The sequence below is a fragment of the Hippocampus zosterae genome, chromosome 14, assembly GCF_025434085.1.
Source record: "Hippocampus zosterae strain Florida chromosome 14, ASM2543408v3, whole genome shotgun sequence".
NCBI lineage: Eukaryota > Metazoa > Chordata > Actinopteri > Syngnathiformes > Syngnathidae > Hippocampus > Hippocampus zosterae.
The window spans coordinates 4,413,767-4,439,962 of NC_067464.1; the positions used below are offsets into that span (position 1 = coordinate 4,413,767).

General features: G+C 44.7%; 4 protein-coding genes across 5 annotated transcripts; 1 reads left to right on the plus strand and 3 right to left on the minus strand.

Moving 5' to 3' along the window:
- Positions 1–1,323: 1,323 nt before the first annotated feature.
- On the minus strand, positions 1,324–11,659 carry LOC127614158 (ezrin-like). 2 transcript variants are annotated; one of them, XM_052085314.1, is made up of 12 exons: positions 11,396–11,659; positions 10,278–10,361; positions 8,960–9,055; positions 8,539–8,813; positions 8,388–8,471; positions 6,138–6,284; positions 5,641–5,737; positions 4,656–4,950; positions 3,916–4,076; positions 3,742–3,834; positions 2,413–2,658; positions 1,324–1,664 (listed from the first exon to the last, which is right to left on the minus strand). In XM_052085314.1, exons 1-12 carry the CDS (start codon positions 11,405–11,407, stop codon positions 1,500–1,502), a joined length of 1,755 nt encoding a protein of 584 aa, XP_051941274.1. In that variant the 5' UTR covers positions 11,408–11,659; the 3' UTR covers positions 1,324–1,499. The 2 variants fall into 2 exon arrangements, with proteins under 2 accessions (XP_051941274.1, XP_051941275.1); XM_052085315.1 differs by lacking the exons at positions 8,539–8,813; positions 8,960–9,055; positions 11,396–11,659 and having other exon boundaries at positions 10,278–10,336.
- Positions 11,660–11,807: 148 nt separating this feature from the next.
- nenf (neudesin neurotrophic factor) lies at positions 11,808–13,730 on the minus strand. The gene is made up of 4 exons (XM_052085316.1): positions 13,180–13,730; positions 13,048–13,108; positions 12,295–12,398; positions 11,808–12,120 (listed from the first exon to the last, which is right to left on the minus strand). The coding sequence occupies exons 1-4, from the start codon at positions 13,321–13,323 to the stop codon at positions 11,944–11,946; spliced, it is 486 nt and encodes a 161-aa protein (XP_051941276.1). The 5' UTR covers positions 13,324–13,730; the 3' UTR covers positions 11,808–11,943.
- A 161-nt stretch (positions 13,731–13,891) lies between these two features.
- Positions 13,892–16,839, minus strand: ndufaf1 (NADH:ubiquinone oxidoreductase complex assembly factor 1). The gene is made up of 5 exons (XM_052085317.1): positions 16,425–16,839; positions 15,761–16,273; positions 15,224–15,409; positions 15,080–15,154; positions 13,892–14,123 (listed from the first exon to the last, which is right to left on the minus strand). The coding sequence occupies exons 2-5, from the start codon at positions 16,247–16,249 to the stop codon at positions 13,983–13,985; spliced, it is 891 nt and encodes a 296-aa protein (XP_051941277.1). The 5' UTR covers positions 16,250–16,273; positions 16,425–16,839; the 3' UTR covers positions 13,892–13,982.
- Positions 16,840–17,537: 698 nt separating this feature from the next.
- Positions 17,538–25,706, plus strand: rtf1 (RTF1 homolog, Paf1/RNA polymerase II complex component). Its single transcript, XM_052086960.1, has 18 exons — positions 17,538–17,716; positions 19,230–19,340; positions 19,426–19,576; positions 19,936–20,137; positions 20,639–20,756; positions 20,971–21,082; positions 21,361–21,505; positions 21,589–21,766; positions 22,614–22,696; positions 23,014–23,101; positions 23,189–23,296; positions 23,420–23,497; positions 24,000–24,121; positions 24,204–24,261; positions 24,338–24,415; positions 24,516–24,617; positions 24,742–24,856; positions 24,946–25,706. Exons 1-18 carry the CDS (start codon positions 17,633–17,635, stop codon positions 25,050–25,052), a joined length of 2,040 nt encoding a protein of 679 aa, XP_051942920.1. The 5' UTR covers positions 17,538–17,632; the 3' UTR covers positions 25,053–25,706.
- Positions 25,707–26,196: the final 490 nt, after the last annotated feature.

Below are 26,196 nucleotides of genomic sequence, written 5' to 3' on the forward strand. Positions count from 1 at the left end.
TGGGGCATTTACACATTGACGTCGAATCTGGGTCATTTTTAAAGTCTTGCCCATCTGCATTATCATGGGATCATCCTCTAAAAGTAGCCACCGACAGCTTTTGTCTTCATCTCCGGGAAGTAGTCAGTGCCAACAGCGTAGGAAACGCACACATGCACGAACACACACTCTGTGTTTGTTTTCGTCACAAATGGTCATTTGTGCTCCAAATTCAGAGAAAATAACCCAAAATGGTCAAATTGACTTTGCAAGTAAAGACAAGAGTGAGGTTTCAAATTCGGCTTTCAAGTCCTGGATAGGGTTTCAAGCCAGGCTGAGGGGTTTCACACAAGAGTTACGGTTTCATTTGAGGGTTCTAAACTGGAGCTCAGGTTTCAGATTAGGGCTTTGAGTAATGGTTAGGGATTTAAACAAGGGATAGGGATTTAAATTAAGGCTTCAAGATAGAATTAGGCTTTAAAAAATGGGTCTCAAAGCCAGAATTTGTCATGATTCGGTTTGGGACCAACAGGTGGCACTGTAGGGCTCCCCCTGCAGCTGCACACCTGTTGGTCATTAGGTAATTAGTGCTTTAAAAGGACTCATTGTCGGCTTATTGTTTGCTCGTGGCTACTGTCATGTTTCTTTGTTGCAGTTTGCGCCTGTCAGGTTTGTTTAGGTCATGTTTCTGTTATTGAGTTCTTAGCTTCTGACATGGTTTTGTTTGTTACGCTGGATTCGTTTTGTTCTGCGACTTTGTTTTGGATTTAGTTTTCTGTTTTAATACAAGTAAAAGCTGATCCTCCCTTCCTCCCTCCTGCCTGCTCTTTGGGGTCCACCGCCACCTCGCAAACGTGACAAAATTGGGGCTTTGGGTTAGATTTTGGATTTCAAACAGGAGTTTGTTTTTAATTGCAGTTTTTAAAGAAAGGATTAAGGTTTCAAACTGAGGTTAGGGTTTCAAGACAGGGTTTAACATCTCAAGCCAAATTTAGGGCTTCAAATTTGGGCCAGGATTCCAAATAGGTGTTTGTTTTAAATTGTAGTTGGTAGTCAAGTGAGATTTTGGGTTTCAAATGAGTATTTCAAGCTAAAGCGAGGGTTTCAAACAAGAGCTGGGGTTTCAAATTGCAGTTTAGGTTTCAAATAGTGGCTGTGTAAATCCTTAGGCAAGGGTTGGGGTTTTAAATTAAGGTTTCAAGCTAGGGTTTGGGTTTCAAAGTAGGGTTTTGAGCCAGGGTCAGGGTTTTAAAGTCGTGTTTCCAGCCATGTATAGGGTTTCATAGTAAGGTTTCAAATGAGCAGTCCATGTTTGTACTCCGATAACAAAAGCGACGACAAACAAAACAAGTTGGAATAACTTTTAATTCAAATGTGAGGAGATTGAAAAATTAAGCTGTTAGGCCAACGTAATAAGAAAAATAAAATAAGATTTAGATTTACTTTCAAGACACACACGCGCTCACAAGTGTGTGCACTGTACAGTACGGCCGTTTTGAGTGCTTGGGTGGGTTTTGGCGTTACAAGGCCTCAAATTCGTCGATCCTCTGCTTGGTGTTGCCCATGCGGATCTGCCTGAGCGTCTTGTACTTGTCTCGGCCGGCCCTCACGTTCTCGGCGTGCAGCAGGTCGCTGGCCGTCTTCTTGTTGTGGTCGCGAGACTCCTCCAGCTCTGAGCTCAGCGCCTGACCGGGGGAGTGAGGGGGCAGGTCATTCAAGGCATCACGCTCCATTTTCAAATGCTAATTTAAATAACTTCAACGCTAATATGAAACCCTGAAAACCTTATCTCAAAGCCTGAATTTGAAAATCATTCCACATCTTTGAAACCGTAATTTGAAACCCTAACCCAGCCATAAAACAATCATTTGGAACTCTAATCCTAATCTTGAGAACCTCATTCAAATTCCTTCAAAGTAAAATTCAAAACCCTAAACCCCCGTTTTGAAACTTTAAACCTGAATTTGTAGCTCCTTGCTGTAGCTTGAAACCGTCCCTCAAAACTATTACCCCATCTTAAAACCCAATTTTGAAACTTTAAAATTTGGCTCGAAAGTCTAATATGAAACTATAACCATTATTTTCAAAACCTTATTCAGAACCCTAACCCTTTGCAAATCTAAAACTGGCTTCAAACCCAAAAATGAAACCCTACCCCCATCTTGAAACCGTAACCCTAACTTGAAACCCGACTTTGAAACCTCAAAAATCCTGTCTTGAAACCCTAATCCATGACCGTTATCCTATCTTGAAACGCTCTATAAATCCTAACTTCAGGTTGAAATCCTAACTTGAACCCATAACCCTGCTCTGAAACGTTAACATGAAACCCAACCTTAATTTGAGACCCTCTCCTTTGCCTGAACCTCTTTTGAAAAGCTATTTTGAACCCCCAATGTGGAGTCCGTGCTGCGAAGGCACTGCGGGGCTCACCCTGAGCTTGGCCTGCAGGCGTTGGTTCTTCTCGGCCTCGGTGAGCCTGTCCTCCTCGCGGCGGTGGTCGTTGATGCCCTGCGAGTGCAGCTCGGCGCTGTAGGTGCTGTTCTCCTCGCTGTGCTCGTGGTCGCTCTCGCTGTCCGAGGAGGACGAGGAGGCGGCGACGGCCGCCGGGGTCGAGCTGGTCATCACGCTGCGCAGCTCCTCCTGAGTTTTCACCAGATTCTCCTCCACCTCTTTAGCCTGAGGAAGAAGGAACTTGGTCTCGAGGGGCCACCTTGACTTCCAAAAGCCACTCGTGGATGACTTGGAGCCCCACCCTGTTGCTGCCCCCTGCTAAATTATGTCATCGTTTGTGCCCCGCTACATTCATTCATTCATTCATTCATTCATTCATTCATCTTCCTAACCGCTTGATCCTCACTAGGGCCACGGGGGGTGCTGGAGCCCATCGCAGCCGTCTCCGGGCAGTAGGCGGGGGACACCCTGAATCGGTTGCCAGCCGAGGGCAGGGCACACAGAAACGAACAACCATTCGCACTCACACTCACACCTAGGGACAATTTTAGAGTGTTCAACCAGCCTGCCATGCATATTTTTGGAATGTGGGAGGAAACCGGAGCACCCGGAGAAAACCCACGCAGGCCCGGGGAGAACATGCAAACTCCACACAGGGAGGCCGGAGCTGGAATCGAACCCGGTGCCTCTGCACTGTGAAGCCGACGTGCTAACCACTGGACTAGCGGGCCGCCCTCCCGCTACATCGAAGACTTTCTTTTTAAGCATTTAAAATGTTTTCTTTGTGTGTAGAATTTTGCAGTCCCGCTCGTAATACGCTTGCATGTGGGTATTATGGGCCTGCGTGGGTTTTCTCCGGGTATTCCGGTTTCCTCCCACGTTCTAAAAACGTGCATGGCAGGATGATAGAACACTCCTAAATTGTCCCAAGCTGTGAGTGCGGATGGTTGTTTGTCTTTGTGTGCCCTGTGATTGGCTGACAACCGGTTCAGGGTGTCCCCTGCCTACACCCCAAAGGCGGTTGGGATAGGCTCCAGCACCTTTTGTGAGGATTAAGCGGATCGGAAAATGGCTGGACGGGTATTCATCCGCCTCGTTTGAAACATGAACAGTTGAAGTGATAAAGCCGCAATGTGATTCATGAGTTCCTGGCTTATGTTGACATCACACTCGTTTGGTGGAATTTTGTGTCTTCACTAAAACTCACAAGTCAAAGTGTTTGGGAAGTTGAAAAACAAATTCAACTTCATTCAGCTCCAAGTAAGGTAAAGACGTTTTTTGTACTTGCCACCGCTGTCGGAAGCTCACCTTGCAGTGCCACGTTTCCGCCTCCTCCTCCTTCACCCTCTTGGCCTCCTCCAGCAGCAGGATTTTGGCGCTGTACTCTGCCAGCTCCGTGGCCTTGGCAAAACAGACACAGGAACATCTCGCACCGCCGGTTGAACGCAACACAAAGAGACATGGGATCTACTGGGACCTCACCAGATGCTCCTGGCTCTTTATCTGGTCCTCAGCCTGCCTGGTCAGTTCCTCCTTGGCGATGATGGCCTCCATCCTTTCGGCTTCCAGGCGGGCCGCCTCCTGCTCCGCTTTCCTCCGTTCCTCCTCCAGCCGGATAGCCCGGTCCAGCTGCTGCTGGAGCTCTGCAGGGCGGTAGCAGGTTATGTGTTCTCAAAGCCTTCCAAATATTTGTGTGTACCAGTCGCATTAAGCGTGAGCAGCGATCATCATGTTGACCATCAACTAATTCTGACATGTTACGGACCAAACCAGTAAACGAATCATCGATGAATTTTTCTCTTGGAAGAAATGAATAGAAATGTAGACATGCTTTTTTTTCAAATCCGATTCATCGATGAATCGACAAAATGTATACCCGTATTTTCCTCTGCACGATCTGGCACTTATATGGCGCACCGCATTACAAAGCGCGTAAAATAGAAGCTGCAATAGTGGCTGCAGTTGCGTTATGCATCCACTAGATGGAGCGACGCTAAACGGAATACAAGACAATGCAGCTTTATTTATATTGCGCTTTCACAATCGCAGCAGCTGTAACAAAGCGCTCGACAGAACATTTCAAATACTACATCCAATAAATCAGAATATTGGACCATATAGAAGGCGCATCGGATTATAAGGCGCGCCCTTGGCTTTTGAGGAAAAACTGAATACTTTTAGATGCGCCTTATCGCGCGAAAAATACGGGAATGGAGGCTCACCCCTCTCGGCTCTCTTGGTGGTCTCCTCGTACTGCTGGAGCTTGGACATGAGCTCGCGCTTCTCCCGTTCCATCTGCTCCTTCTCGAGTTCGATGGCCTCCCTGCGCTTCTTCTCGCTCTCCAGCTGGTCGCGCTCCATCTTCTTCTGGAGCCGCTCCTCCTTGGCCTGGGCTTTCATCTGCTGCACCTCGATGGTGTCGGGCTTGCGGCGTCGCATGTACAGTTCGTGGTTGCCCATGCACAGCTGCAGTATGCGCTTGTTGACGCGCAGCCGCGGCGCGTAGAAGATGAAGTCCTTGAAGGGGGGGAACAAAAAGCGACAACATTGCCCTTGTGTACAATACCCGCCTGTGTTGATTCGTGAGGTCGTGTCTTTTTGATGGTTTTCCAGTCTAATGGCTTTTTTTGTTCTTGACAGGCCCGGTACTACCGGACAAGGCCCGGTAGTCCAGTGGTTAGCACGTCAGCTTCACAGTGCGGAGGTACCGGGTTCGATTCCAGCTCCGGCCTCCCTGTGTGGAGTTTGCATGTTCTCCCCGGGCTGCCGTGGGTTTTCTCCGGGTGCTCCGGTTTCCTCCCACATTCCAAAAACATGCGTGGCAGGCTGATTGAACACTCGAAATTGTCCCTAGGTGTGAGTGTGAGTGCGGATGGTTGTTCGTTTCTGTGTGCCCTGCGATTGGCTGGCAACCGATTCAGGGTGTCCCCCGCCTACTGCCCGAAGACAGCTGGGATAGGCTCCAGCACCCCCCGCGACCCTAGTGAGGATCAAGCGGCTCGGAAGATGAATGAATGAATGAATGAATGAATGTTCTTGACAGATTACGTTGACACCTTTGGTGCTAGCCAAGCAGTTCCTTGCCCATGTCCATGTGTCGCTGTGTCTTTGACGCCCCCCCCCCCAAATTACCACTTTCCGAATGTACCTTTGTCTTAAGTATGATGAGTGTAGTGTTTGGTGTTTTTCCCAGAGTCGAGTACTTACAGGGGATTTCTTGTCGATGGGCTTGATGATAAACTTTTTATCGTTAAAGGAAATATTCCTGATTTCACTCCAGGGAAATCCGATTTTCGGAGTCATCCTGAATGAATGAAAAAAAAATGAGTAACCATATAACGGCTCGATATATATATTTTTTTCTCCCTGAATTCATAACTTGTTCTACTACTCACCCCCCCCGCCCCCGTGGTAAAAGTACAAATGGACATGGTGACAGATGAAATTGTTGCGATCATTCATAAAGCAGTCTGTTAGTTGTTATCCTCTTATGCAAAATTACATTTCCAGCAACGACACTTTGTGGAGTTTTCGGTCAGGCATTCACAACTTTGCAGGTTGTGTCAAACCACACGTAAGAGTTCAACGACCTCGCCAAATGAATGCAGTCAGCAGGACGAGGTCGACAACCCGACGAGCGATGACGGCGTGTCGGTCTTTCTGTGTATGTGTCAGCATGTCAACGCACAACAACAAAAACTCACTTGTCCTCCTTCTCGTAGATGTTGAGGCCCAGCGCGTCCACGCCCAACCACAAGTCGGTGCTCTTCTTGTTCTTGATCTCAAAGTAGTTGACGCCGTACATCTCCAGGTCTTGGGCGATCTTCAGGTACTCGATTATGGCCTCGTCCCTGCATGGCATGCAAGAAATGTTCACTGTGTTGCAAAACATTCATTCATTCATTCATCTTCCGAGCCGCTTGATCCTCACTAGGGTCGCGGGGGGGGGGGGGGTGCTGGAGCCTATCCCAGCTGTCTTCGGGCAGTAGGCGGGGGACACCCTGAATCGGTTGCCAGCCAATCGCAGGGCACACAAACGAACAACCATCCGCACTCACACTCACACCTAGGGACAATTTAGAGTGTCCAATCAGCCTGCCACGCGTGTTTTTGGAATGTGGGAGGAAACCGGAGCACCCGGAGAAAACCCACGCCAGCCCGGGGAGAACGTACTAACTCCACACAGGGAGGCCGGAGCTGGAACCGAACCCGGTACCTCTGCACTGTGAAGCCGACGTGCTAACCACTGGACTACCGGGCCGCCCTGTTGCAAAACAATGACATGATTTGTTGCACTTCAGGTGTGGTTCAAAGGGTAAAAATACAGTATGATTTTCCTGAACGCAACATACTTCTAGCTGCTCTGCCGTTGGCTAGTCCCGAGTATCATCCTGACATCCCATTGGCTAAGAGGAACCTCGACCGTTTGAGTCGATGTGTGTCGATAGATGGATATTTGTCGATGCAGCGTCCTCAAGCCATGAGGCGTTCTGATAATTTTATGCGAATGCGAATCACCCGGAAAAAGTGTTCACCGGTCCGACGATCGCTCGCTATGCTGATGTTTGCCTTGGACATTTTCGAAGGATTGTTGAAAGCCGGGGCGGCCCGGTAGTCCAGTGGTTAGCACGTCGGCTTCACAGTGCAGAGGTACCGGGTTCGATTCCAGCTCCGGCCTCCCTGTGTGGAGTTTGCGTGTTCTCCCCGGGCCTGCGTGGGTTTTCTCCGGGTGCTCCGGTTTCCTCCCACATTCCAAAAATATGCATGGCAGGCTGATTGAACACTCTAAATTGTCCCTAGGTGTGAGTGTGAGCACAGAGAGGTTGTTCGTCTATGTGTGCCCTGCGATTGGCTGGCAACCGATTCAGGGTGTCCCCCGCCTACTGCCCGAAGACGGCTGGGATAGGCTCCAGCACCCCCCGCGACCCTAGTGAGGATCAAGCGGCTCGGAAGATGAATGAAAGATTGGGGTTATTGGGCGGCCCGGTAGTCCAGTGGTTAGCATGTCGGCTTCACAGTGCAGAGGTACCGGGTTCGATTCCAGTTCCGGCCTACCTGTGTGGAGTTTGCGTGTTCCCCCCGGGCCTGCGTGGGTTTTCTCCGGGTGCTCCGGTTTCCTCCCACATTCCAAAAATATGCATGGCAGGCTGATTGAACACTCTAAATTGTCCCTAGGTGTGAGTGTGAGCGCGGATGGTTGTTCGTCTCTGTGTGCCCTGCGATTGGTTGGCAACCGATTCAGGGTGTCCCCCGCCTACTGCCCAGAGACGGCTGGGATAGGCTCCAGCACCCCCCGCGACCCTAGTGAGGATCAAGCGGCTCGGAAGATGAATGAATGAATGTTAAAAGCCGACCAAAGCAAACATCCTTGGATCAGTTCTTGACAAAGCGCCAGGCAAAAACCGCTTTTGAAGAGAACATGGACTAAAGAGTTAAAAGCAGTTAAAAGTTAAATAACCATCATTTTTATTCTTTACTCTTTGTTTTTTTTTTACATTATGCACAATGCTCATTTATTGCGCAATAATCTAATTGTAACTTGTATTTGTTACATATTTTGATGCATTTTTATGCTTTCGGGAACATTTATGTCCGAATTTTGGGCGGGGCTTGGAACGAATTAGGGCATTTACATGGAAAACGAGTCTCTACTTACAAACTTTTCTAATTCAGACATTTCTTCCGCAACCAGTTAATTTCACAAGTCGAGGTATGACTGTAATTGTTTCGACTCCACCGGGGAGCCGTCGCTTCGACAAGAGCGAATTTTGACTCCACCAGAATTACAGGAGTGTGCGATCGCTTTGACGACACAAAAGATTGATTCTTTTAACTACATGAGAACGTGATTGCTTTGACACCGGATACTGAAGTGGATTATTTACACGACAGGACCTTGCACACAAGCGGATGTAGCAGACTGGAACTTGGCGGCGGTCTTCGAGTGAACCTACTTGAGCATGCATCTGTGCTCCTCGTGCCAGACCTGTATCTTGTCCTCCCATTGGTCCTTGGACAAGCTATGTTGTTCCAGGACTCTAAAGAAGTCAGCAGGTTAGCATTGCTGTACTCATGTTCGTAAAGTCTTCAGATGCGTTCGCTAACCTGCGCGACAAGAGACGCTCCGAGGACATGTAGCCCGGGTGGTGCACCGACTTCTTGTACTCGCCATACTTGGCCTGGATGGCGTAGGAGGCGAGGAGGACGGCTGACTCGGGCGGACAATAGACGTCCTCGTTGAGGATGTCTTCCTTGACCTGCAGGTAGAAGAGCCGGCGCGTCACGTCCTGGATCAGCTCCTCGGCCACGTCCTCCGGGTAGTACTTGACGCGCAGCTTGAACTGCAGCGGGGTCTCTTTGCGCACGTCCTGCGACATCACCTGAGAAGGTAACCAAACATTTTTTTTACATTTTTTTATTTTTGCTTTTGTTGTCTCTCTCTTGTCAAACGATGACTTTTTCCAAAAATCTCGTTTCAAAATGTGTCGAATTTGACCCCAAAGTAATAATAAATAGACAAAAGAACCTTTTTCTCAATGTTGAGCCAGGTGAGTAAACCTTTTCCATCGACAAACTGGAGCCCAAAGTACCAAATCTCGCGCAGTCCGATTGTCCTGGCCACCTAAAAAGAATAAATAAATCAAATATGAACACGAATAAATCTTGACAACTTCTGAGCCCTCTACTATTCTTACCACAGATATAGTTTAAGCTTTTAACAACAGTCATAATAAATCCTATCCATTTTTGGGGATAATCCCGAAAAGGAAAAAGACTGGATTAATTTAAAGATTAATTTAACCGCAAAAGACCATTTTTTTGTTCTGATTGGACGAACGAGTCGCTGATTCATGATTGCATTCATGATTGGGCAAGTTACTTCCAAAACGTAATCTATTTCATATAACTAGTTACTTGCATTTGGAAGTAATGCGTTTCTTGATCATATTCCTGTCTGAGTAGAATAATAAATTACTTTTTTTTTTTTTAAATCATAATGAGAACGTTGAACTATATTGTGTGGAGTATAATGTTAAATGTTTCCCACTATGGCGGGAGATCACTGCCTTTGCTTTGTTTTTTTAAATATACATTCTGGAAGTGATATTTTCATTCATTCATTCATTCATCTTCCGAGCCGCTTGGTCCTCACTAGGGTCGCGGGGGGTGCTGGAGCCTATCCCAGCTGTCTTCGGGCAGTAGGCGGGGGACACCCTGAATCGGTTGCCAGCCAATCGCAGGGCACACAGAAACGAACAACCATCCACGCTCACACTCACACCTAGGGACAATTTAGAGTGTTCAATCAGCCTGCCACGCACGTTTTTGGAATGTGGGAGGAAACCGGAGCACCCGGAGAAAAGCCACGCAGGCCCAGGGAGAACATGCAAACTCCACACAGGGAGGCCGGAGCTGGAATCGAACCCGGTACCTCTGCACTGTGAAGCCCACGTGCTAACCGAAGTGATATTTTGTCCGATAAATAAATCATCTCAAACTTGACAGCATAAATAAGATTATCACAATACTCAAATCAATTTACAAACATTCGGGCTTTGGACGATCACTTAATGGTGATTAGGGTTGCACCCGAAAGTATTCGGACAAAATGCTGAGCATTTACAAGAATATACACGACGGAAAAAAAAAAACCAATTGGTGACACTTGGCCATTCGATCCCCAGAAAACGGCATCGTAGCTTCAGAAAATACTTTTTTTTTCCATAAAACATTGCCATGGATGTACATTTTTGGGATGTTACTCCTAATGTCTATCATTCCTAATTAATTTTTTTTTTTTTGCGGCAATTTGATGGATAAACATTTTATAGTCGACCTCTGACCTGGTCAAAGAGCTGCTTCCCAGTCGTATTGGGGTGGAAGGAAAACTCCAGCTCAGCATCCATGGTGGTGACGCGAACGTTGACCTGCGGGGGAAAGGTCGCTCAGTCACGTGACGCGGCGACACTCTCGTCACGCTCCTCTTTTGATACGTGCTTCCTGTCATCTATATTAAGAACAGACACCTTCCCCAAACTCATGCGATGGACCCGAGCGGCCATATTGATTATTCGGAATGGAAAGCGGTGTAAATAATTGCCTTTTAATGTGGAAGTGGATTGTTCATAAGCCATAATTGCTCACTATCTCATTAGACTTTGGACTGCGGTCACCAGGCGAAAAATAGCACAGCAGTCGCTAACAACAAGTCGCCGGCTCGAATGTTCATCTTTTTTTTTTCTCTCTCTCTCTTACGCTTTTACTTGTGCCACAAAGTGACGGGATTTTCTCGTCAATAAGGGTAACAAATAACCAGAACGAGAAACGGGCGTGTGACCCCCCCCCATCCCCTGAACTCCTTGCACCCCGGATTCGCTTGCGCAATGATTTTATGAACTGACGTTACTGCACGCCCCGGGCTGTCATAAAGATAAACCCAGTGGAAGTTGGGCAACAAAAAGTGGAACTCTTTGCATCAGCGTCAGTCACCTTAGCTTATATCTGGACCTTAAAATTCCTCCGAGCTAATCATTCCAAACAGCAAGACAAAAAAAGATTTTTAAAAAAATACATAATCCATCTTGAAGTGACATTTCATCCATGAAGGCGAGAAATTCCTGCGACGTGACTCATGACTCGACGTCACCGTGACCTCTCGAGGCAAGACTTTCTCCTTGGAGCGTCGTAGCGAATATATATCTAACGTACTGCACGGTATTGGCGTCTTGTTACACCAACCAATGCTGGGCAAGCTTAATTTTTCTCAAGGTCAACAGACGAGTAAGAAGACGTATTTGAACACTCGCAAATTCTCGATAGTTCGCTTGTGTGTTGCAACCGGTCAGGTTGTACTTGTGGTTAATGAGTAAAAAAGAAAAAAAAAAAAGCCAAGAAGGAAAGGAACTTCTCCGAATCAATCATAGCAAAAAAAAAAAAAAAATCATTTGTTCACCGTTCTTACCGTTTTGGGCATCTCGGCGGTGGTGATGGTCGTCCGGTAGTAGAAGGAGGAAGTCGGGTGTTTCCCAGGAGGACTGAGGAAGCAGCGGAGCGTCCACCTGCTAAAGAAGAAGAAGGCTGGGCTGTGGCTGGCTGGTTAGTTCGATTTGTAAGAGGGCAGGGCGTGTAGCCTTTGAACCGCTGGGGCCTGTGACGTAGCGCCTTTTGACTTGGTTACTATCGCGCAAACGCGAAACAGACATCCGCCCAAAAACACGGGCCGGAGGGTGACCTTCGATCGGTGCCGCGGCACGTAAAGCCAACGCGCTGATTGTAGATGCTGAAGCTTTTCCAACGAGATAATCAGAAACATTTCAGCCGATGTTGTGTTGGACTTCTGATGGGGTGGAATGAATGAATATTTGAAAACAAAGGATTCAGAAGTGTGTTTATTCAATAGAAATCAGTCAGTCATTTGTTTTAAACGTCATGTTTCATAACATGAGAGTAACGGCTCACAAAGCAACAACCTAACAATGCTAAATTCAAGTAGAAAAAGAACAGATGAGGTCAAAACTCATCTTTGATGTGAAAGTGCGGCTGGTCCTCGGGCTTGAAGTCCTCGTTGGGACTCCCGTCCTGGTTGAGGATGCGTGCGGCCGTATAGCCCACGATGGGGTACTTGGATTTGTACGTGCCCTCGAAGATGCTCTCCAGGGACCGCAGCTCCTCCGCCGTTAGGCCCGACTGTCGTGAAAAAGATGAAAACGGGTGGGATCATATTTTAGCCTCGCTCCGATGTGGTATTGTGCGGGTATATCGGCGTGAATCCTGCAAACGTTTGATTAAAATCTCCTTGGCGGAGGTAATTGAACCTGGACAATGAGGGAAACGGTTGCGGTCAAGTTGTGCAATACTCACAATATCCGACGTCAGGTCTTCTTCCTTGAGCGACATTTTGGCCACGGCTCGAGTGGAGTCCTTACCCACCAGAGCGTTATAGGGCCCGTTTTTGCCGTAAAACTCTGAAACGAGAGAAAAGACATGCTTTTTTTCTGCCTTAGTTCTGCTGTCTCAATTCTGCTTTACGGCCATGATATAGCTAACGAAAAATTGAAAGAAAAATTTAATTTAAAAAAATTGTTAACCAAATAAAATGAAAACAAGAGTGGTTTGAAAAAAGGTTAACTAATTGGAACTACAATTGATGTTTATAAAACTAAAATGAACTACAATAAAAAAAAAAAACGTCCTTCGTTTTCATCTTTGTCAATTTCATACAAATGATTTTAGGGGGTTATTTTTAACGTCTCTATATCAGTAGTACTGTTCCGGTACGTAAAAAGTGTGGAAAATTAATAGTTTTAATTAATTAACAAGTGTTAACATACCCCCCCCCCCCCCCCACACACACACACACACCATGTCTCAGGCCAAAGTCACAGCCCTCAGAAACCAGCACATGATTCTCAAACAAGGCCATTCAAAATGGCATTGGAGTGCCTAATTGTGAGTCACCGAGAAAAAATACCAGTCGACATGTATGAATACAGATTTTTACGTATTTATTTATGTTTCGCCAACTACCCCTTTAGAAAGAAAAAGACAATGATGTGTTTCATTGGACAGGTGCGTGACAAAGACTTGAGTGTTTCATTGTGGACTTTTCCGCACCTTTTCCTTCGGTGACGTCAAACACCACCCCTTTTATCGCCATGTAAATGGACTCTCCTTCCTGTGACAGTGACATACATTTTAGCCGCCATAAATTTTCCTATCCCGAATGGTCACTTAAGTACTACGTACGCGACTGCCGTCGTACCGCCGGAGTTCCTCCTCGGTGAATAATCTCACTGGTTTGGTGGCCGCTTTGTATTTTAACTTGTCTGCTAAAGACACGTTTAATAGCGCAACAAGCAGCACGAAAGCAAAGTTTGTGGCGGTTGCCATGGTAGAGTTCTTGTTTGTTTGCCTTTTTTTTCCCCGCGGGACCCGGAAGGACTCGTCGTTCTCACTTGGCCGCGTCTATATATGGTCATTGGTGCGTTTAATGGCGAAGAAAATGTAGGAAATGTGATGGCAAAATTTTGCATTCACATATATAGCAAATCTTAAGATTTAAAAGAGAAGTGTAGCTCTCGGCGTCGAATGGCGTATAACAATGATCTATATTAACAATGTAGTCTTTGTCAATGGGTGGAATTTTCATTGAATATATCCGTAACGCCAATAATATTCGTTGAAATAGGAGGAGCGGCTATCAGCAACGTCACGTCGTTTAAGACAAATGACGTCACTTTTAAAAATCATTTGCGTGATTTGTCATTTACAGACCTGGCCGCACAGACCTCTCTTTCCTTGTTCCCCCTTTAAAGGACCTTATTTTTAATGGCGAGAATCAGGGAGTTCTATTATTCATGGTGAAAGTTAGAATTGCCAATTCAGGGCCCAAGGTGTACATGACTTTGGCAGTAGGCAACAGGATGTAGAATGCTTTGTTGATGTTTGGACAATCAAGTCTGTATTACAGTTTATTGTCCCGAGCGCTGAACACAGGAAATGCTAAGTTACCATTATGAAAATGTAACCAAATAACAATCGACACAATGTCAAACTTCCGGATTCCTCTTATACAGCTCGTAGGCAAACTCCTCCGTGTGCGCATAGTCTTTGATCACGCCAATGAAGTCGATCTCCAGCCGGAAGGGACCGTCCGCTTTGTCTCCCAGGGTAAATCCGATAGTGTTAATCTGTACGATACGAAGAAAAAAAAATACTGTAATTGAATTGTTTTGAAACTGGTTACGTCAAAATTTATGTCATCATAAAATACTAATAACCCCTCCGCCCCCCTGCCCAACAACGATTAAATGGCTTCTCTTTACTTCCCATCGGGATAAACAATAGGTTCTAAAAGTAATTCTCAGTCGATTTACAATATACTGTATAACTACTAGTGAAGCAAGTAACAATAAAATCTCACATCAGGTTTGCTAACTGCCTTATTTGATATGTATTTCCCAGAAGTTTCTTTTTTTTTCTTTTAAGTTGCAATGTTGTGTAATACAAAGGTAAAATACCATTCGACATAATTCTCACTCACTGACCTTGACAGCTATATTAGTCAAAAATATATTTTAACTTGGCTGCCACAGAATTAGTTAAATTAATTTACAAAAGCAGTACATAGTGTACCATTTTATTTTTATTTTTTTAATCAAAAATTGCTAAGGAAACAAATGTCACTGTGCAAAACTTCCTTCTTGACTATGACATGATCAAACATTTTGCTATATTTACTGCTTATAGATGCCACAACATGGTGGTAAATCACTGAAAACAAAGGAGAATAAAGCATCAACACCATGATGCTAGCACAAACTAATGTGTCATCCCATTCAGGCAAACAAATATGAGCATGAGCACTTTTCACAAATTGTATTAAGTTATTAAACGAATCCAACATCAACATTCCACCACCAGATGGCGCCAAAGTAACACTGATTCTTTTGGCCTCAGCACAAAAAGAGCAAAGAGCCGAGAATCTCAGCCCAAAACAGAGGATGGGTTGCGACTTAATTAAAATCTGCTAACATGCAGGTGTTTCGCTGTATATATCAGGTGGATGGTCTTTCATGCGTCAATTTAGAATAACAGACATGTTTTGTTTCTATCCAATGGAATTGACTTGAATTGTAACATGTACCTTGTCCAACCAGAGAGGATGCTGATCATCCTGAACTCTTCCACGATGTGCGAGGAAAAATTTTGAAAATGGAATCTGTAGAGTTGAATGATTTGATTAATATTATGCAAAACATTTGTTCCGCTTCTTATTTCTGTGCAGTACCTTGACCTCCTGCCAGTAGGGCCCCCCTCTGGTGTACAGGAAGTAGCTATAAATATCATCTTTCTGGTGAGAGAAGTAGGTCTCTGCGGCGATGTTGATCATCCACGGCCGGCCGTCGCCGCGCACGCGCAGATGCAGCGTGTTGAAGCTGGTCCAGTCGTGGTGCAGCTTTCGGTCAAATGATGCCTTGGGGGAGGTTGGAGATGTAAGTAGAGAATACCAATGATTACACTTTGTGGCAATGGTGACGTGACTGAATCTGGGATGGGCAGAAGAGTATTACTTCTATATTTTAAAATACACAGAAATCTTTAAAATGGACATTTTCAAATATATATTAGGGGTGACTCGGAAAATCAATTTAGATTCAACCAAAACTAATCGTTACATTTTCGAATATGATTTAGAATTTACAATTTTTTTCACAATGTTGAGCCTGATATTTATATTTAGAAGACATTTCTTTTCATTTTACTGGGGCTTGAAACACGGAATTTTCGTACTTTGCCACCAAATTGGAAAAATAACGGCACTAACCAGCGGTTGCTTAGAGCGCATGCTGCAGTAGCCACTGTAGCGCGTCTCTCCGTCCTTCGGGGGCGTCGATCTCAGCGTCCCATAGAGTAAACACGTGGTGTTGTTTCTCCCAAGCTTTAAGTAAGCCTCACTCTGGCCTCCTATCTCAAAATCAGACGACACGGTCCACTGCTCCAGGCTCTCAAGCCCCCGGAACTCCCAAACTACTCGGTTCTGCTCCAGCATGTGTTCCAAGATGGGTTTCCCCTCGGGGCCCACCCAGCGTTCCAAGAACTCCTTTTTCAGCAGCGTCAGATGTTTACGGATGCCGTCCAAGCCTTTGGAGAAGCTGAAGTTGATTTTCTGCCATGGAGGCTTGTCTTCTCTGGGCTTGCCTGGACGTCTGTACTCGCTCTGGGTCACACTTCGACTGAGCACAGGATGGAGAAGGTGCTGGGGGTGGAGGCAACGCAGAAGCCTCATCGAAGGAAATCGAAGGATGCTGGACATGGTGTTAGAGATGTGGACAGTTTACTGTTGGGAGGCAAAAGAGAGAAGTTGAGGGTGTGATCATTAACTCTTTGAACGTTAACAGCCATCAACTCCGTTTCTTTTTTTTAAGGCCAGTGAAAAGTTTTCGTGTACTCAGGTTTGATCATTAAATTAAATTAAATTTTGAATTTACCATTCCGTTGCCGTATGACACGGGATTACGCGGGTCAGGTTGTCCTTGGATTATTTCAAACCCTTTATGCACGTCTGTGAGCCACACTGTAGACCATATAGGATACCCTGGAAAACGAAAATGAATAATTAAAGCATGAGAAATTGACGGGGAACGTTGGGACGATTCGCTGACTTCGATCGAAGGTACAGTGGACAACGTGTGCATCAAATATTTGTGTCCGGAAGGATTTATTCATTGATGGTAAAAGTTCCACACTGGTATATTTTCGTAATTGGTTTATTCTAGACGGAAATTAATCAAATTGCCTACGTGATGCGCATTGTAAATTGTACACCGTATTTAAAATTTGAATGGTTGGCTGCATCGATAAAAGTCAGGTCGACGATATGTGTGCACCGATTTGTGTCCGGGAGGAGGCATGGGAAGGAACCTCTCTCGTTCTCTATTTATAATGGTTTATGCAGGACATAATTTGATACATACCACTGTCTGACATCTATTAATAAAATGTTTGTTATTACTATTATTATTATTATTATTATTAGTAGTAGTAGTATTTTAACCAACAGTTTAATAAGATTATAATGTAGAATGTCGTTCTTTTAATATCAGATGAATAGTCATTAAAGCCAAACAATATTTTTTTCAAAACAAAGGGAAAGACGTGGCTCTATAATTTCAATAATACTGTTTTGTTGCTGGAACCACTTCCTCAGACCTCAAGTGCTAAGTCCACAGCCCTACTCTCATCCTATGTTTTTCCTTTGCTCTGACTCTCTCCATAATAAACCGCTCTCGCACAACTCCAATTTACTCCACGGGAATAAATAAAGTTTTCTGAATCTGAATCTGAATGTTAGAAAACATTTTTCGCGGCAAATGTGACGTTTTCAAAAACGCGCATGCTCAGTCTCATCTTGGTTCTAGCGCTATTATGAATCCAGTTTATTCGGGGCGTAATTTTATAAAAGTAGCAATATGGTATAGGTGCATAAAATGTGACTTTATTTTTAAAGAACTGTCTTTTCAACCAAACACGTGCAAAACCCGATTCTTCAGAAAACTGTGACGTCATTACATCACGCATGCTCGATGGCGCCTGCTTACTGCCCCGCTTCCCACCCCACACAACTAACATAAGGCGACTCCACCGCGGCAGTGGTGGTTCTAGCAGCTTAGCTTGGCCCACTTTGCACGTTGTAACCATGGTAAACGTCAAGAAACGGAAAGGTCGCGTCGTTATCGACTCGGACTCCGAAGACAGCGCCAGCGACGACAACTTAGATCAGGTGACGCACCTTGCTAGTTGTCAACACTTTGGTGACGGCAAACCAATGTATGCTAAATAGTTAGCTCATTTTGGCCTCGCACTGTGAGAGGGTGAAAAGAACAGCAACCATAACTAGGCTCATCTTTTAAGAATCCTTCCACGGTGGTGCCACAAAGTCAACTAAATAATTGTTGTTTGTTAAGTTTTACCCCACTTTGTCCACATCACAACAAATAGACTACGACTGTCAACAGAAAAGCAGAGCTAGCTCAGTGATGCTAACGCTAAGGTGGTCGTTTCAGAGGATGCACCCGAGTGGCAGTTAATATTTCAAGGGTGGTAGTTAGTTTGACCGCGTGCCCGTATAGGTATTGTGTTTGACAATGACATGTCTGCAGTGATGTTTTCTACTGCGACTGATGCTGCTGATGGTGGCGCCTCGTCTTAAATAGCAAACCTTATCGCTCCAGTGACGTCACCGACGTGCTATTTTGGTGCGTTGTTGTCAAAACAAGAGCGAGCGAATTGACCGAGTCGTAATCTGTCAAAGCTCCTTGTGCAGCGATGTCTCCGTTGTATTTTTGCTATTGTTAGCATGTCAGCATAAACGTCAAATATGGAAAGCCGTTTGAGCATTTATTCGTTCTCCTTGATGAGAGATGGGATCAAGTCACACATGTGCAAGCCTCAAGTAAGTCTCCAATCGTTAATTAAAGAGTCCCCCAAATTATTTTGTGTTCTGAAAATCAGGAACATTCGATAAAACTCTTACTTTGTAGAGCACTTAAAATTACAACATTTGCAGGTGTAGCAAAGTGCTGTGTACATGATAAAGTTCAAACATAAACCACAAGGGATAATAAAGCAATGATAACACAGTCATAAGAAATGAATACATTGTTCTATTCTTATTAAAACATACTTCTTTCAAAACTAGAGGTGCAACAATGAATCTGTCGGCAACTAATCTATTATCAAGTTATTTGACGACAATTTTAATTAATGTTTAGAGACATGATCTTAAAATTGTCCAAATCCTTGAAAATTCAGCGTCTCAACAATAAATATTCTCAGGTTTCTGTAGTCCTCCATGAAGGCAAACATATTTTCATTGTTCAAATTAAGAGATTTGCAGAAATCTACTTTCACTTTGGAAAGCAGTGTTTTTTTTGTTATAGATCAAACCAGTTACTGAATCATAATTCATTCCCAAATGCATTTTCTGCAGGAAGTAGATATTATTATTTTCTGTCAAATTAATCAATTCTTAAAGTAACACTGGTGAACAGCAAATTTTAATCAGAGATGGCATTCTGTCCCCAAATGTACCAGCGCAGAAAAAAGCGAATTGCGGAAAGTCTGTGTCACCAAATGCAAGTGAGCTTTTACAACAGAAATAATGTTATGAAGTGCGGAATTAAGTTTTTATTTTTTGGGCATATTCGCCTTCCCTTTGGTGGTCATCACACTTTATTTCCCCGTTGCCATCTTCACTGTTACCCTCGTGACTGGTATCATCCTCCCGCCCTCAGGAGCTGCTGTCGTTGGCAAAAAGGAAGCGGGTGGATTCTGGTGAGCAGGAAGAGCCAGTGAGCAAACCAGCAGCGTCCAGCGATTCCGAGACGTCAGACAGTGACGACGAGGTAGGACAGTCCAGCTCTTGTTTTGTTTCATGTGACAAAACAAAGCTCTGGAAGTGAAAGGGTTTTTCCCACCGTTTTGATCTAGTGGACCGTTGGGGGCACCAAAGGCAAAAAGAAGGTAAAACAAAGCAAAGGTCCCGAGAAGAAAAATGCCACCAAGAAGAAGCTTCATAAGTCGACAGCGTCGGGAAGCTCAGATGGAGGGAGCTCAGGGGAGAGCTCTGCGCCAGAGGAGGGTATGTTGATACCACTTTATAAACTTGACAATATAAGATTGCTTTTTTTTTTTTGGCTTTTTCTCCCAGTGGACTCAAAAACGGTGCTGATCTTGTGCCAAAAATGGAGCATGGATGTCACTTCCTGATGTGGATGTGCATCATTAAAGTTGAAATTTACATTGGAGAAGCATGAGACACCCCACCCATCCCCATTGAAAATAAAATAATTGACAAGTACACTGTTAATGGCAGTGAATGAGATAAGATGGCCGCTCGTACCGCACAACATGAACTGAACGCTTGTGTCCACCAAAGTCTCGAGTCATTGACTCAAATATGCTGGAATGAATTTGATGATGTGTCCATGTCTCTGTCAGGCGAAGTGTCCGACTCGGACAGCAACAGTTCCTCCTCCAGCTCAGACTCCGACTCATCAGAGGACGACGTCTTCCGGGACGGCTACGACGATGACCTGATGGGCGACGCTGAGGACAGAGCGCGGTTGGAGCAGATGACGGAGAAGGAGCGCGAGCAGGAGCTATTCAACAGGATTGAGAAGAGAGAGGTGCTCAAGAGACGGTGAGACACCAGCCGTCACACGGCGTCCATTTTATTTTTATTTTTTGTTTAGCATTTTTGTTTTATTAATAATAAAAAACCTGATTTTGATCATGTTAAAATAGTAGTGTAAATGTAAATTATTGTTTTATTTTATTAAATTTTATTTTATGATATTGTAGTTACAAAATAAGTGAATTTTATTTTATTTTTTTTGAAGTTTTTTTTTTAAACAAAAATGTACCAATAAGATATACCCTTAGAGTAACATATTGATAAGTGGTATTATTATTAAGGGTAGTAATATCATGAACATTTTAATGAGACCCATCCCTCGTAATCAGTCTCTGAGTAAATGTTGATCTTGAGCAAAAATATCGTGAAAGAGGACACCCCCCCCCCCCCCCCCCGTGGCCTGCACTTTGTTTGATGAAACCCCCCTTCCTCCTTTAAAAAAAAAACAGTTCAATTGTAACGTCTCGGTAAATAAAGGTGTATTCACTTGGCATGTGTTTGGAAAAGGTTTGAAATCAAGAAGAAGCTGAAGACGGCAAAGAAGAAGGAGAAAGAGGAGAAGAAGAAGAAGCAGGAAGAAGAGCAGGAAAAACGCAAGCTATCTCAGGTTCAAGACACACAAGTGGTGAGTCCCAAACCAAGCAAGTTTATGGTGGACCTGCAGTGTTAAGGCCCATTATGTACGTCAACCACCTCTCTGCAATTATGGAAATAAACCACAAGTAAAAAAAAACAAAAAAAAAAACAAAGAAGCCATCTTGCAAAATAGAAACTACTAAGTGACTAATAGAAAAAAAAAGTTTGAGGCGCTCATGTTACGTCTTCCAACACGTCTCTAGGTGATGTCACATAACAAGGAGCGACGGTCCAAACGGGATGAGAAACTTGACAAAAAGTCTCAAGCTATGGAAGAGCTGAAAGCTGAGCGAGAGAAGAAGAAGAACAAAACTGGTCAGTGGCATCCGAGGTTGTTCTTGTGGCCCGTTTTTGTGGGGGTGTTTGTGTGTCTTTTAGAGTTGGCCGGTTCTGATTTTGTAATGGGAAATTGGGCACAATCACTATTTCAGCTGATCTGTACTGGGTGAAAAAATATATATTAATTTTTTTTTTGGGGGGGGGGCTATTTTTGGGCTCACTCGCATTGTAACGTGTGTATTTGTAGACGCAAATAGTGGCAATTAAATAAGTACCGTATATTATTGACATTTGTTGTCCCATTCGCCAAGCAGCAGAACTCTTGGCCAAACGCGAGCCCCTGAAAACCAGCGAGGTGTACTCCGACGACGAAGAGGAGGAAGAGGAGGAAGATGACGACAAGTCGTCCGTCAAGAGCGACCGGAGTTCGCGCTCTTCTTCGTTCGACGACGACGACGAGTGAGTTTCATCGCTTAGCCTCCCCCCTGCTGAGCAAAGTGCTTTTTGCGTGTCGACTTAGCACGAGCGTCTCTGTTTGACAGAAAAGAAGAAACGCCGCCTAAATCGCAGCCCGTGTCGCTACCTGATGAGCTCAATCGGATCCGCCTATCGCGACACAAGCTGGAGCGCTGGTGCCACATGCCCTTTTTTGCCAAAACCGTCACCGGGTGCTTCGTGAGGATCGGCATCGGGAACAGCAGCAGTAAACCAGTCTACAGGGTAAAGCAAAAAAAAAAAAAAAAGCTTGTCAATTGTCACTAATGGTTGGATTATTTTTCTCCACGGTCAGCAGAGGGAGGGTCTCTTCACTTCTCGGAATTTCATTTATTTTCTCAATTGGAGTGCAGTTAGTCCATAAGTGGCTCTTTCAGAAGCTACAAGTTGTTCCCTTGTCCAGAAATTGCTAAATGATGTTATTGGATGGAAAACAAAGAACATTCAATTTGAAGCATTAACTATTGAACAAAACCCTTTTTACAAAGCCAGACAAATAACAAAGAATCAAAAAATAATCATTTACAAAATTTTCAGTTGGCCTGTAGGGTCCGCAATATGGCCAAACGGAACAATTTAATATTCATTCATTCATTCATTCATTCATCTTCCATACCGCTTGATCCTCACTAGGGTCGCGGGGGGTGCTGGAGCCCATCCCAGCCGTCTCCGGGCAGTAGGCGGGGGACACCCTGAATTGGTTGCCAGCCAATCACAGGGCACACAGAGACGAACAACCATCCGCGCTCACACTCACACCTAGGGACAATTTCGAGTGTTCAATCAGCCTGCCACGCATGTTTTTGGAATGTGGGAGGAAACCGGAGCACCCGGAGAAAACCCACGCAGGCCCGGGGAGAAGATGCAAACTCCACACAGGGAGGCCGGAGCTGGAATCGAACCCGGTACCTCTGCACTGTGAAGCCGACGTGCTAACCACTTGACTACCGGGCCGCCCACAATTTGATATAAACAGTATATATTGACATTGAAAGAGCTGAAATTGTAATTTTAACCCCACAAAAAAAACCCAACAGATTTCTAATGTACTTCCAAAATTGTGTGTGCTAAGGTTGCTGAAATTATGGACGTGGTGGAGACGGCAAAAGTTTACCAACTGGGCACGACGCGGACAAACAAAGGATTACAATTACGGTGGGTAATCTAGTCGCATTGTGGTATCGTATTAAACTACTGCGGTCATTTTTTTACACATCTTGCTTTGTGAGCAAATGTTTAAGTTTGCACAATGTCAAATTCCATTTTTTTTCAAGTACCACGACTGCTGAGAGCAGTTTTTCCAACTAAAACGCGTAACGGATTAATGGCGTTACCATTCATTTCAATTGGCAAAGATGTTTTGAGTTACAAACATGGTCATCGAGCGAATTCATTACGAAAGTCAAGGCACCATTTTAAAGGTTGAGCAGAACGCGACAGTCGTGATGTTATCCTATCATTGTATTCCTCAGGCACGGCGGCGACATGCGCGTCTTCCGGCTGGAGTTTGTGTCCAATCAGGAGTTCACAGAAAATGAGTTCATGAAGTGGAAAGAAGCGGTGAGCAGATACTCGTACGAATGACAAAGGCCGCTGCTACGACCAAACGTGGTTTCATCATTCTCGCCGTGTCCGCCTCGTTTGCAGATGATTGTTGCCGGCATGCAAGTGCCAACGCTGGACGAGATCACCAAAAAGGAGCAGACCATCAAAGAAGCCATGAACTACAAATTCAATGACAAAGACATAGAGGATGTCAGTCTCTCTTTTTTAATTTTTTTTTTTTTACGCACTCACGATCATTTTCTAACCTCCAGTGACTAAAACCACCATCGCCCACTCACCGTCTCTCTCGCTTGTTGTTCTCTTTTGCTGCAGATCGTCAAAGAGAAGGACCGATTCCGAAAAGCGCCACCAAACTACGCCATGAAGAAAACTCAGTTACTTAAAGATAAGGTAAACAAGTCACATCACATGCTTTAAATGACTCGGTGTCGTCACTAGGGCTGTCGCAAATGAGCCCTTTTTTGTGGAAATATCATACACCAGGGCGGCCCGGTAGCCAAGTGGTTAGCACGTCGGCTTCACAGTGCAGAGGTACCGGGTTCGATTCCAGCTCCGGCCTCCCTGTGTGGAGTGTGCATGTTCTCCCCGGGGCTGCGTGGGTTTTCTCCGGGTGCTCCGGTTTCCTCCCACATTCCAAAAACATGGCAGGCTGATTGAACACTCTAAATTGTCCCGAGGTGTGAGTGTGAGTGCGAATGGTTGGCAACCGATTCGGGGTGTCCCCCGCCTACTGCCCGAAGACAGCTGGGATAGGCTCCAGCACCCCCCGCGACCCTAGTGAGGATCAAGCGGCTCGGAAGATGAATGAATGAATGAATGACACACCAGAGATGTATTGATTTTACATTAAATTGAAAATTACACGAAGGATTTTTTTTTTCCCCCTTTGAAGGCCATGGCGGAGGAGAGCGGTGACGGCGACAAAGTGAAAGTCATCCAGGATGAGTTGAATGAGCTGGAGGAGCGAGCAGAGGCGCTGGACAGGCAGAGAACCAAGAATATCTCCGCCATTAGGTTTGAAGACTTTCACACGTTCATTCAGTCGTCCCCCGCCCTCTCAAACATATTTGGCACTGTTGTGTATTTTATTGTGCAGCTACATTAATCAGCGAAACAGAAGTTGGAACATTGTCGAGTCGGAAAAAGCTCTGGTGGTAAGTTACCTCGTCGCAGAAAATTCGTTCCAACAAAAAGACTGAGCAGCAACACTGAAATTGTGTGTTCCTATAGGCCGAGGGACAAAATGCCAAAAACCAACAAATGGACCCGTTCACCCGGAGACAATGCAAACCCACCATGGTGTCCAATGTAAGGCTTCTATATTTATGCAACACTGCTGCTGAATATATATATTATGTATTCATATTTGTGGGGCCTGTTCACACTTGGTCTTGTGTGTGTTCCAAAGGCCAGAGACCCGTCAGTGCACGCCGCCATTCTTGCTCACCTGAACCAGAAGTATGGCTCTGGATCCTCGCCGGACCCTTCTGCTCTTGAGAAGAACAAGCAGGTCAGAGTCACTTAGAGACGGGGAAAAACCTGTGTACCAAGTGGGCAACGCGAACGTGGCTGTCGCCCCCCGCCCCTCCCCCCCAATCGCACTTTGCGAATAACGCACGCCTCATTTTCCAAAGGGTCCCACGGACACGAAGGACAAAGACGTAACAAAGCCAACCACTGACCTCTCTGAAGACTTATTCAAAGTTCATGATTTCGATGTAAAGATTGACCTTCAAGTTCCTAATGCAGGTGAGACGGCTGACCGACCCACACCACCTTTTTTTGCCCAATGTCCGCTATGCTAATGTTTATCATTTTCCCCTCGTGCCACACACCAGAAGCAAATTCTCTGTCGGTGAGCTCGAACGCACTCCCGGTGAAAGACGGTGCCCCCCGGCGATCGCTCAACCTTGAGGATTACAAGAAGAGGAGGGGGCTCATTTGAAGACCACCGTGCTGCATGAGGAACAGGCTGTGAAAGGACGTGTGTGCGTGTGGGTGTGAGTGAGTTAATTGGAGGTGTGCGTGTGCGACAACAGACTTTTTATCAAAGGACATACTGATCCACATGTTTTTCTCAATGTTTTTTTTCCCCCTCAAATCCTCTGAGATTTTCTTTTCTCCCCAAAAACTCACTGGCGCTGGACTACACTATACTCCATTTTTGTTTAAAGTTACTGGACACTTACCATGTTTTGACCAGCAGTTAAGATACATCTTCTATACTCCCTTTTCACGATGCCCGTCCTCCATGTTTGTCAAGTATCTCCCTAAATTTAAATGAGCTGGTACGGTTGGGTACATTAATAACGTCTGTCATTTTGTAAATGCTTTGAAGTTGGCCAGAGGTTCAAAAGGAAATATGTTTTTTTTTTTTAATGGATGTCGCTTCATTCCTCTTGTATATCTTGTAGGTTGCTTAAAAGGATTTAAAAAAAACATACACACAAAAAAACACCCTCGTCCTTAATCCCCAGAGCAAATTCTATTTGTTATTGATTGTCAATAGTTGGTTCCTGTATTGATGTGGCATGCGATGTAAATATGCCTTTTGGAGTGAGTTCAGGAGGAAACAAATAAAGAGGCACTGTTTCATATACCTCCCTGTTTTTATAGTTAAAACATTGCTGGACTGTGCCAGTAAAATTTATACAAAACATGTAATTAACATTACATAGCTCATATTTATCGATGCTTGTTACAGCAAACTCATGCAAGAATCTATTCTACAAATGTTTATACATGGAAGCCGACTTTAAAAATAATCATTATTGTTTTGGGGTGCTTGCTGTCGCTCCTGGTCAACTGAGAGAAGAAGACATTTGCTCCCACACCCCATATACGATGACTTGTTAAAATGAAATTACGATTTAAGATTTTATTCAAAAGATTCTCCACTAAGGGTTGTTATAAACGCGTTCTTTTTTTCTGATCAGGCACTTTTGTAGTCACACTTTTAAAGTCCTCCTATGGTGTAATTACACGTCGAAAGGAAATATTTACTTAATGTTATTCATGATTAGTTTATTAATTTTATTAAATGTTTTTGTTATACATTCAACTCTCTTTAAATTGTTTTTCTTTTTTAA